This window comes from Clupea harengus, chromosome 2 (genome assembly GCF_900700415.2).
Source record: "Clupea harengus chromosome 2, Ch_v2.0.2, whole genome shotgun sequence".
Classification (NCBI taxonomy): Eukaryota; Metazoa; Chordata; class Actinopteri; order Clupeiformes; family Clupeidae; genus Clupea; species Clupea harengus.
Window position 1 is genome coordinate 13,778,510 of NC_045153.1, and position 12,555 is coordinate 13,791,064.

General features: G+C 48.1%; 1 protein-coding gene across 2 annotated transcripts in view; it reads left to right on the forward strand.

The window, feature by feature from the left end:
• The first annotated feature begins 2,623 nt into the window (after positions 1-2,623).
• The window catches only part of nab1b (NGFI-A binding protein 1b (EGR1 binding protein 1)), a 19,889-nt gene continuing 9,957 nt past the window's right edge, over positions 2,624-12,555 (forward strand). The window contains exons 1-4 of one of the 2 annotated variants that reach the window (XM_031583458.2): positions 2,624-3,134; positions 8,747-9,636; positions 9,873-10,006; positions 12,069-12,114. In XM_031583458.2, the coding sequence (XP_031439318.1) occupies positions 8,749-9,636; positions 9,873-10,006; positions 12,069-12,114 (1,068 nt within the window). In that variant the 5' untranslated portion in view covers positions 2,624-3,134; positions 8,747-8,748. The remainder of the gene's footprint in view (positions 3,135-8,746; positions 9,637-9,872; positions 10,007-12,068; positions 12,115-12,555) is intronic. The other variant, XM_012842286.3, reaches the window with a different exon arrangement.

A 12,555-nucleotide genomic window follows, 5' to 3' on the forward strand; every position in this document is an offset into this window, starting at 1 on the left:
TCATATTTCCACATGAATGAATCAAAGCCTGAAATCTCCATTCACCAAGAGCATCTTGAAAAAAATCAATCCACAACAGAAGAACAGGGATTGATCTGTGTGCTGGTCTCACAGATTTCACTCCCAGCGAGGAGGATGCGTGGAACACACTGCACTATAGTTGTGTGTCACTTGCCATTCGCAAGCGTCCTGACAGGAACTTGGCAGTCTGCTCCATTGCTGAAACGACTGTAACCCCACCCTCCATTTGGTGACAAGCAACCCCCCGGCTCTACCTACTTCTCCATCTTTATCTAGGTTCTGTGGCAACAGAAACAAAGCATGCATCGCATCGCTCCTTCCTCAGGCTGCTACCCGAAGCTGGCCTACTTCCTAAAAATAGCTCCTGGTACTGAGGCAGATTCTGAGTTTTAAACAGTACCCACCCATCTTTCACTCTCTCTCCCTCTCTGTCACTCCCTATTTCACTCAGTCTTCCTCTCTCTCTCTCTCTCTCTCTCTCTCTCTGTCTGTCCATATACTCTCCCTCTCTCTCTTCACCCTCACGCACATACGCCTGCTCACACATATACGTACACACACTTTCTCTCCTTCAGATCCCACCCCCCACTTCCCACCCCCCACTTCCCTCTCTCTTCTATCTTATTCCAAGCTAAAATCTTTCATTGCAAAACAGGTGCAGTCCCCTGTGCAATCCAGGCTGGGCATTTTTCTGTGCGGTCTGAGTGTTCTGATGTGTCTCACCAGAGAAGCCATGCACAGGTCACGAAACATGTGCATTAAAATCGTTCTTGGAGAGCCTTATAAAGAAACTACTGAATTTACTGATTCATGCAGTCTCTTTGTTTCCGGGTTTTTAGAGCAAGTCCCATAAGTGGAACAACTCAATTGTAATTCACAGTGAGCGTGTATTACAGTTAGATGCGATGACAATACACTAGCTCATCCACCCATCTCCGTCACTACACCAACTGGCAAAAGAACAGAGGGAAAAAAACAGAGAAGGAAAAAGAGGGAAACAGGACGAGAGAGAAAGAGAGAGAGAGAAAGAGAGAGAGAGAGAGAGAGAGAAAGAGAAAGAGCATCCTGAAGACTTAGGCCGTGGATATGGACGACGGATGATGTACTGTGGTATAATCCAGAGGCTCTGTTTGGAGAGGCTTAGTGCCAGCTGAATCACAGTGCGTGGGAGTGTAAATATCCTGAAAGAGGAGTCTGTGGAGAACTGCATGTGGGACCACAAACCCTCCCATCCTCCTTTGTGCCCCCCCCCCCCCCCCACACACACACCCCCCACCCCACACCCCACCCCCCGTCACTACCACCCCCAGCACCCACACCCCTCCCAATCTCCACGCCTCAGTACAGACCCCGGACATGTCTGCAAGGAAGTATTCTCCTCCTGATGGATGTTTTCCCCCCTTCTTTCTATTTCTTAAACACACAATGCACATGCTTCATTCTTTAAGCAACTGTGTTGAAGGGATGTGTGTTTAAGAGGGACCTCAATAAAGTTTACTTTCTCTATCCCTGTATGGTTTAGAGAGGCTTTGGGCTACGCATCCCACCAGATTTTTACCAGGGACACACACACACACGAACACACGCACGCACGCACGCGCGCACACACGCACACGTGCACACGCACACACACACACACACACACACATCTACACGCACAAACACACACACACACACACACACATACTCACACACAAACCAAAGTCAACCAACCCTGCTATAATGTCTACATGAGCACAATGGCATGGTTGTGTCCTGGCAAGCAGAGCTACCCTTTGGTGCCAGGGTTTGCCTGTCCTGTACTTTTGGCATGCCACACTTAAGTCTTGCACTACATACCCTTTTGTTCCCCTGTCTCAGAAATTGAACCATTATCCAGTTCCAATTTGTCATACATTAGTTCATTATTTATCATGCATTGGTGCATTAGCGGCACAATGGCGTTGATTACATTTTTTTTTCAAACAACAGCGTCAGCGTTTTTTAAATACTCTGTTAGGTGATTTATAGCAAGTGGTTAATGGGAGGGTTTGTCCTGTTGAGGGCTTATGACCTGACTTTTTTTAGTCACATCAAAGAAACATTTATGAAAATGTGTGTGAAAAAAAAAAAAAAAACAGTGCACAACACACAGGGTATGTATTTCAGTGTACTCAAGAAATCAATGTTGTGAATATGGAGAAAATGAAGCAAGACAGAAGTACACAGTGCACTGGCTGGGGCATGGGGCAAGAGGGTGGAGTGTGCGTGGGAGTAACCAACATTTATATGAGAAAACCAAGCTTTTCCAAAACAGGAAGTGTGAGAATAGCTAAACAAGGTGGAAATCCACTTTTGAGACAATAAACAAGGCTATCTGGAGACACATATTCAAGAGAGAGAGAGCGAGAGAGAGAAAGAGAGAGCGAGGGAGAGTTTTTCTTTTTTCAAAAAGAAAGAAAACTGTTCAGAGTGTGGATTTGCTCGCTCAGAAAGCCAAATGCGTCTAGGCGGTGAGTGGGTGGGATAGGCACAGGTGTGGGTGTGCGCCAGAGGAATTCACACCACAGTTCAATGCTAATTAGTTCGCGAGGTGTGTTTTCGGAAAGGTCATCAGGCCGTTTTTAAATGGCCATTTACGTGTGTGGCGGGCGCTAGGCGCTCGAGTTTGCCTCCCCGTTGGCCACTGCCGCTTCTGTGATATGATGCTTGGTATTCCATGCAGCAGCCTCCCACGCCCCGCAGCCGCCCACGCCAGGATCTGCGTCACACAGCCGCGTGGGAGTGAGAGAGCAATGTAGCAAGCGCGGAATATCCCAATTCTGGCAGTAGGGGAGGAAACGGCGAACAGTCATTTGAAGGTTCTCAGTATTAAGTCTTAATACCATCTCGTTTGACTGCACGGAGTCTCCGGCGACTCAATGGCAAAGAGCGGAACAACGTCTGCATGAGCGCCGCCCGTTGATTTGCCAAGGCTGCGCGCGTGGTTAACATTATCTCCCCTTCTTTCAAGACGCGTAGGAAAGCGTCACTTGAACTGACAGGACAATTATCTTCAACTTGACTTGACAATCGAAACACAACCACTTGAGCTCAATTAAAAATCAAGAAGTCCGACAACAAAAGAAACGCTGGTAAGATTTTGTCTTTTCTGCAATTGCCGAACCGTACCGCGCGTTTTTAAGTTTTCTTTTAGTTGCAGAGTTATGCGCGCTGAAAAGTTCAGCTGGGTGTTATGATTATCCATGTGCTTCCTACTTCTCTGATAAAGCAAGTTCAGTTCAGACGGGCTCGTACGGTACGGAATTTGACTCTCCGTGTGGGAGAATCGGTTACTGAATCCCAGGCGCAGGCGAAGCACCGGTGGGCGTCGTTCGGCAGCTGTGTAAAGAAAGCATCCTTTGCTTTTTCTCCTCTTTCATGTGTTGGCTCTTTCTTTTGTGCTGGAAACTGCTCTCTTGGGTTGTACATGATATTTGTCCCGGTGGAAGTCATTTACAAGTTTATAACTGCACACGTTGTCCGGTTGCTAATGATCCACAAACTAAAGCGTGGTCTCATTCTTGGCTCATTTGGTTGGGCTGCTCTTGTTGACCGGAGACGTTATTCGATATATATAATGAACTATGGAGAAATTAGGTACAATGTAATAATGGCAGCTGCACAACAATGTAATAAATCATGATGAACTTTAGCCTCCTGCTGCGGGTTTTATAAAAGTTTTGTGTGGTCACGGGATCGTTGTATTATGGAGATTATATGTTGTTAATCTGCTTGAAGCTAATTTATTTTTGAACATTGCTGTGATATCTTTTGTATGGTGTTCGAGCAACTCTTAAGTGTTGCCGTGGCTGTCTCAGTGTAAAAACATGCAAGTGTCCCATGCAAGATTGCTTACAAAGTTGGCTGCACAGGTGGACTGGTGTGAAGCACTCGTAAATTGAAACACTCTTCGTCTGATTTTACCCTCTCCTTGGTGTCATTGCAACGCCAGACGAGCAGTGCACTGTCATCCTAGAAGACAATGGCAATGTTTGCTAGTTGGAGGCTGGGAAGAGTTGATTGACGACTTCTGTAAACCAAAATATGGGTTTGGTCATGAAGACAAAACCACAGCTTTGGATGGAGTTTGGACACCGTTTGCATTTCATAGCAAGACAGTTGCAATTCAAGCAGTTTCATACATTATGATGATATTTGTTTCGTACAGATGAAAACAGATTATTCCACCATGCCACTAAGGCAGTAGCAAGACCACTGGGTCATTTTTCTGAGTGTACCACACACTGATCAAAATAGGTTTGCAGTCACATACAGTATCATCGATATGCATCTTCATACTTCATATGATAGCATCAAAGTGTGTCTATATTTCCTGCACAGCTAGTTCAGTAATGTAGATAAATAAAGGCATTTGCTGAACTGCTTGTACAGTAGTATCAGTACATGTGTGAATTGTGGGTACAGTCAGGACAGTAGTATTGATATATATGGCTGTATTTACTACACGTTTGGCTTTTTGGTATCAATATAAATACACATTCGCGGTACTGTTAGTTAGTTGTTGTTAGTATGGGGAATCAGACTCACAGTCTGTGGAGATCACTGTATGTTTAAATTTACCTTCCAAATGCAGTATAATTGTGCTTGTACACAAACAACATCCTCAGCGCCAGAGAACATATTCACTCCATCTGTCTTCACCTGAAATGACATTAAAATGTATTTTGTGCTTTCCTGAATTAAAATCCAAATGTCAGCATTGGCCGTCTGAACCCCTAAAAGCACCCATCGCCATGGTTCCCCCTCTCTGCTTGAGGGCTTCTTTTATCTGCTCCTATATTATTCATTAAAATTGATAAGAGCCATGCCATTACGCAATGTGAGTGCGTATACACACACACACACGCAGACACATACACACACACACACACACACACACAAGCGCGTAAGTGCTTTCAGTGGCAGTGTAGAGTGAAGGACTGGCTCTGAGGCTTCCCACTGCTATCCGTCACCAGAGAGAGAGAGAGAGAGGGAGGGAGAGAAAGAGAGGGAAAGAGGAGAGAGGAGTTAGGGAGAGGGTTGTAGAGAGAGGAAGAGGGAGAGAGAGGGAACTGGTGAGTGCATGGCGGTGAAATTGCAGCACAAGTGCCCTCCACACCACTCTCTGAATGGGCTTTCAACGAGTAACCCTTCTCCCAGGCCTCATCCCCTGCCTATCCACTGGAGTGCAGGGTTGGCGCACCCCTCTCGCGGGCCTCTCACTCTCTATCTTTCTCTCTTTCCCTCTGTCTCTCTCTCTCTCTCTCTCTGTCTCTGTCTCTGTCTCTGTGGATGCTACTCACTCTCTCCTGGTGTGGACACTGAGACACAGGCCTGATGTGGTTTTGGGGCTGTTGTGATCCGCTTTGATGTGTGCCAACGGTTGATTTATTGTTATGATAGCATTTGATGCATATATGTGCGTGTTTGTGTGTGTGTGTTTTTCCATTTCGCTTCTGGACAGTTTTTGTTTCCATGCGTTGGCAACCACTCACTTGAGTCAGCCATGTGGATGTCTAGGTCATTAGGGTCACCTTGAAGTGGTCTGTCTCACTGTTAGAAGGTCCCATTCTTGACCATGAATTTCATAATTTTAAGTGGTCATGGTTTTGTCACTGTGATCTCACTAATCTTTGATTAATTCCCTCTATGATACCAAAACATAACTAAAATCAGTGTCTTACAGGTTATAGTAGGATAACCAGCAACTAGTAATACATTGCACTATGTGTCAATGCATCATTGTGTCATTGAGTTTTGACTCTGTAGACTACATTCCTTTGAAACCTAGTTGATAAGCACGCTTTCAGCAGGGTGTGGGTGTGTATGGTTACCCTGTATGAAGGTCACTGGCTCCACCCCTACGAATTAACACACCTGACGCAGATCACCGCCGCGCGTAAGCATCTAATTAAGCAGAACCGGTGTGTTACATCAGGGGTGGAGGGAGTGGGGAGATGAAATGTGCAGGCCACTGCCCCCCCCTCCAACCCCCACACGCACACACACCCTACACGCACACACACACCCCATTTGCGCAGGGTGGGTGTGGATGTGCGTGTGTGAGAAGAGAACATGTCCTGCCCTGCCCGGACGGAAAAAATGCAGGGAGCCTCTAGTGTCTTGCGGACGGGTGGAGGTGGAGAGTGGGAGGGTGAGAGAGAGAGAGAGTGAAAGAAAAAAGAGGGATAGATAGAACGGGGGAAGAATGGGAGGGGTGAGGCTCAGAGAGAAAGACAAGCACTCCCTGAAAGCTGGCATGCTGGTTAGGGAGTGAGGAATGGAGGTGCCACCAGGTGCTGCTGGAGCCAGATTGCATTTGGAGGTGGAGGAAACATTTCTCATTACCTCATCATAGTCTTTTTTTTTTACAACCACAGTTCGGGGAATTGATGTGATTTGACATTAATAATCAATATTCGAGATGTGTGTGTTTTTCTTCTGCGAAACACCCAGCAGCAAATAAATCAAGAGTTTTTTTTTTAAGAACCAAAAACACTAAACTACAGTGGCCAGCAAAGACACAATGACTTCTTCGCGCTTTTTTTTTTCTCTTTGTCTTGGAAAGATTCATGGACTTATGTCTGCCCTCTAAGCAAACGCGGGTGGATCAAGGAAAGGCTGGGGCGTGCTGCCATGTTCTGCTCCGAGAGTGGAGGCCCCCTCAGGCTCCTTACCAGGGTGCCAAAGCACAAGACTGCTGTGTGTCAGCTCTGCCTGCCTGCCTGTCTGTCTGCCGTTGGATTGGCTGATGCCGTACGGCGTACTGGGAAGGCAGAGGTGACAGCAGCAGAAAAATGAAGGAGATTGTGTTAGTTTATTACTGTGGAGCATGTGTGTGTGTGTGTGTGTGTGTGTGTGTGTATGAGAGAGTGTGTGTGTGTGTGTGTGTGTGTGAGTGTGTGTGTGTGTGTGGTTGTCACAGTGTTTGGTTTGAGAGGCACCTCTGGGTTAGTTCCGTCGGTGAAGGAGGAAGACGAACGTTAGAATCTTCTGCTGTAGAGCTTGCAGAGGTTGTCTGGATTTTGAACGCTAGGAATGAATCCATTTGAAATGCAACACTTCCTCCTCTCAGTGTGATACCACCCCCCCCCCCCCCCTCCAACCCACCCCCACCTCCACACATCATCCCCAACCCACACATTTTCAGTTACCCCAACTCACCCCATCCCCCCTCCCCTCCTCTCTCTATCTCTATCTCCCACCTCCACTTCCTCACCCACCCACCCTTCCCTTCCTCCACCCCCCGTCACTCGTCTTTTATCCTCTTTGTTGGGGATCCGTGTGCCAAACCCCCAGCTCCTCTGCTCCACTCCTCCTCCTCTCTCCTCCTCTCTCCTCCTGCTGCTCGGGAGAGACAATTCCAGGGTAGGAACAAATGGAGCCTGTGCAGAGAGAGCCCACCTACGTCCAGAGCAGAGGTGGAGTGTGGTATGTGTCTCTCCCAGCTCTCCAGGACACTCCACAGGCCTCTCTCTCCCTCTCCCTCTCCCTCTCCCTCTCACTCTCTCTCCCTCTCTTTCTTATTCTCCCTCTCTCTCTCTCTCTCTCTCTCTCGATCTCTCGCCCATCTCATGTCATGGCCAGGGCTCTCTCCCGCTCCTTGCTCTCCTTGCTCTCCCTCTCCCTCTCTCCGTCTCACTCTCCCTCTTGCTCTCCCTCTGCCTCTTTTTCTTCCTCTCCCTCTCGCCTCCGCTCTCTCTCTCTCTCTCTCTCTCTCTCTCTCTCCCCCTCTCTCTCTCCCCCTCTCATCTCATGGCTCCTCCACTGAGGGCTGGGACAAGAGCCACGTCTCTGGTGTGTTGGGTGGTTGTTGTTGTTGCTGCTCGAAGTGTTCCTTGGGCCGCGCCACACTGTTTAGTCTCTGTGAACCTCTATATGTATTTAGCCATGTCCCTACCTGTCAAAGAAACCCTGTATCTCTGTTATGATAGCAGACTACTTAAAAGCCTCTTGAAATGTTAACAAAAGTCACACGTGCAGATTCCTGACCTGGGGCAGATTCCTGACCTCCACTCCCTTTTCCGATTCCCCTCTTCTCCCAGCTTCTCACATCCGTTTACCTGGAGCTGTGGTTCTTACAGTGAGTCGGGTTAGGAAAGGAGCTGTGGTTCTTACAGTGAGTCGGGTTAGGAAAGGAGCTGTGGTTCTTACAGTGAGTCGGGTTAGGAAAGGACTCCTCTGTTCCTCAGGCTCTTTTGTGTTTCCACCTCTCTCCACTTATGCCTCAAAGGCATGATAGCAGCACTTTCTTCATCATTTATAGTGATTGTGGATTTAGTTAGGTTATTATGTATATGATGTATATCTATTAGGTTGAACAGGCCTCCTCTTTCCTTTCCTTCCTCCTCACACCCTCACACTCCGTTTCTCTCACTTCTCTCAGCAACCCCCCTCCCCTCCTTCGACTTCAACTTCGACTGTACCCAGGAATCTTGGGGAGTTGCAGGTCTGTCGCATTCAGTTGAACAGGCTTACTTTAACTTTCCCTCTTCACACACTCACTGTGTTTTCTTCCTGTGGTTTCTCTCTTCTTTCCCTTGTTTCTTCCCCCCCATTCCTCTTGAGATCTACGGCGGTGACTGTATCCAGGATGACTAAAGTTGCAGCTGTACCGCATTCGGTTATAATAGACTGAGTTTAACTTTTTCCTCTCCTCACACACTCACACTTTCTGTCTGTTCTTCCTTTCGCTCTTGGGCAGGTATGGCGGCGACTTTACCCAGGACTCTCGGGGAGTTGCAGCTCTACCGCATCCTGCAGCGGGCCAACCTGCTGTGCTACTACGACGCCTTCATCCAGCAGGGCGGCGACGACGTGCAGCAGCTGTGCGAGGCCGGCGAGGAGGAGTTCCTGGAGATCATGGCGCTGGTGGGCATGGCCAGCAAGCCGCTGCACGTGCGCCGCCTGCAGAAGTCGCTGCGTGACTGGGTCACCAACCCGGCACTCTTCAACCAGCCCCTTGGCACGCTGCCCGTCTGCAGCATCCCCATCTACAAGCTGCCCGAGGGCTCGCCCAGCCCCCACCTGCCCCGCGGCGAGCCCCACGTGAAGACGCCCAAATGCGGCACGGCGGCCTGCGGGGAGACCGGCAAGGGCGGCCAGGAGGCCGGCAACGGGAGCTCGGTCACAGGGGGCGCCACGCCGTCTCCGCTGCAGAGTGGCGGCGAGCCCCGGTTCTGGGTGGGTCACATCGGCGGCAGCGGTGGCGCCGAGAGCGAGCAGAGCCTGTCGCCCGCAGAGCTGGGGTCGCCGTCGTCGCCGCGGGACGGGCTGGAGGCGCTCGACGCAGCGGCGGTGCAGTCGGTGACGGAGTGCGTGGAGAGGATGGCGTCGGGGCTGCCGCGCAGCGACCCGGTCGAGATCAAGGAGCAACTCAAGAGCAACAAGAAACTGGCCAAGATGATCGGGCACATCTTCGACATGGGCGAGGAGGACCCGCGCCGCGAGGAGGAGATCCGCAAGTACAGCGCCATCTACGGGCGATTCGACTCCAAGAGGAAGGACGGCAAACACCTGACACTTCATGAGGTGAGAGAAGGAGGGAACGAGGGTGCAAGAAGGGAGAGAGACGCAGGGACAGTGTGTAAAATGGTAGGTGAATTTATAGTGGCAAGGACATTTATTTTTGTTGTTAAATAAAATCAAATGTTTTTTATGAATTACTCATCAGTTTTGACTTACATAAGTTAGTATAAGTCTGTGTATGTCTAGTTAAAACAAATGTCGCTTCAAACATTAATTAATTTAATTACGCAAACACTTTTAATGCGTTTATGACCTTGTTACAAATGAATGGTCACACAGCATGCCCTCTCCCCCTGGTGTAGTTAACAGTGAATGAGGCTGCAGCCCAGCTCTGTATGAAGGAGGTGGCCCTGCTGACGCGCAGAGATGAGCTCTTTGGTCTGGCGCGCCAGATCTCTCGAGAGGTCACCTACAAATACACCTACAGGACCAGCAAGTAAGTGATCAGTCCTTAAATCAGCTCCTTTAACCAGTCCTCAAGGAGAGAGGTTGCGCACGTTTAAAGCGGAAAGAAAAAGGCAGACCTCACTGCAGCTGTTTTTCTAGATGTGCTGGTTATGCCTGGTTATGACCATGCCATCACTGAAATACCTGTAGAAATCTGTTTTTGGAAGAATTTGTCCATTTCATTCAGAGTGATTCAGACTCAGTGAATTTGCACATTTAATCAGTAGCATAGTAATAAGCCCATTTAATACAGTAGCGTAGTACGTTTGCATATAGTAGTTTTGCTCACTGGCACCTAAATTGAGCAATTGGCGCTACACTGCTCGGTAGGAATAAACAGACTTAAATTGGCCTCCATCACATCGAAACTATACATTTAATCAGACACAAACACATGCTTTTGGCATTCCCATCACTCAGACTCTTCCAGCTTTCGAAACTATACATTTAATCAGACGCAAACACATGCTTTTGGCATTCCCTTCACCCAGACTCTTCCAGCTTCGAAACTATACATTTAATCAGACACAAACACATGCTTTTGGCATCCCCATCACCCATCCTCCTCCTCCAGCTCCACTCCAGCGTCATTAACCACACATCACCATGTGCTAGCCTTCCCTTCCCTCTTCCTCCCTGTGGTGCTTGTTTTTTAACGAGCTCTAACTGACTGCCAGTGTTTCTCGGCTGAATCACAAGGGCCAGCTCTTAAGATAGAACCACATGTAACACCTCTCCCTCGGCACCGTCGGCTCTAATGAGTGCAGTTCCTCCGCCACTGTCCACTGTCCAGTGTCTTTGTGTTTGAAGAGGGCTTTGTAGTGCTAGCGTATGGAGAGGGGGGAGGAGGATGGTGGTGAATCATGGCAGTGCATTTGTTATCCATCGGCCCGGTCCTGTTCTCAGAAATAGATGAGGAGCGTGAGGGGGGGGGGGGGGGGGGGGGGGGGGGGGGGTGGGGGGTGGTGGGAGATATTTCACGGCGTTCACAGATGCCCTCTGTGATGACTCCTTTTGAAAGAGCCACTTCCGAATTCGTGTGAAACCGAGAAAATTAGTTGTGAGGCAAACGGATGTGGTGAAGCAACATCAGCAGCTCCCGTCCTGGAAATTTATCAGAAACACCTCGGCGTGAGCCTGCGAGCAGCTCACCGTTGTTTCACCGTTTCGTGCCCCGAGGCGAGAATCGAGGCGAGACTTTAAAAAATGTGTCGAGACAATCCGGGTCTGGGTTCATGGTCTATTTAAAGCTCCAACTAGGGCTGACTGAGAAGGCTGGAAGCATATCTCGCTCTTTCTTTTCTCTCTCTCCCTCTCTCTCCATCTTACTTTCTCTCTCTCTATCTCTCTCTTACTTCTCTCTCTCTCTCTCTCTCTCTCTCCTGCTCTCTCTCTGGGTCTGTGTGAGGAGTAATGAGCTTGTGTCTGCGGAGGCATCCGCTCCCCTCCCACTCGCACGGATCATGTAGACAGGGTCAATACGACTCTTGAAATTGGCTCTGTGAAGAAGAAGGAGAAGGAGAGGGAGAAGGAGGAAGAAAAAAAAAAAGTAGTCTCCTTGCAGGTGCTTCCTGGATTACCTGGCTGGCAAGCCCAGGGGATGGAAAATTCCACTTTGGTGTTTGTTAACCTCTGTGGACGTTGCATTATCACAGTCACACCTACAGCTGAGATTCTATCAGCGCAGCCAGATTCTTTTTTTTCTTTTCTGATCACCTGCCAGAAACTACAGGTTTGGCAAATCACTGGGGTAGTTGCCACACTGCGGGCAATCAGCTACCAGAAATAAACCCTATCTTAAAACATTTTAGATTATGATCAAAATAGAAAGTCTTTTTTTATAATAAATAATTTAGATTTATCGTCAGGTAGCTTTATTGTCTGTGTGTGTTTTGCATACGTGTGTGTTTTGAAAGTTTTGAAAACTTTTAGAACTGACATGAAATGTTACCATACTACCATGTGACAGTGTCAAGGGAAGCAACCTCATACATGCTGCTGTCTCTGATCTCGGCTACCAAACTGACAGCCTCTCTTTCTCCTTCCCTCAGATCTCGCTGCGGAGACGAGCCCTCTCCAAAGAGGATCAAAACAGAGGTGAGGTTCACTTTTTGAGCTCTCACTAATACTGTGGGATTTGTTCCAAAAAAAACTGTTTTAAAAATGCTATAAGGATCTTTCAAGTTTAAAAAATAAGATCTGGCTACTAAAAGCTTTTTAAGCTGTTACTGTAAGTGTACATGACTTGTAGTGTGTCTCTTAAGACTCTTTGATTGTGGAGCTGTTAGTGAAGTTACACTATTTATCTCTAGGAAGAATTCTTGATCCGTCAAAAGTCATAAAAAAAAAAAGCTTTTAAGTTCTTGCATACTCGTGCATACATGACTTGCTGCATGTCAGAAATCGTCAAAATTCGTAGAAATGCTTGAGCTGAGCTCCACACCCATGTAGTAATATTCCTCTGGCTCTAACATTAACCTTTCACACAGCTAACACCTTACATTAACACACACACACACACACACACACACACACACA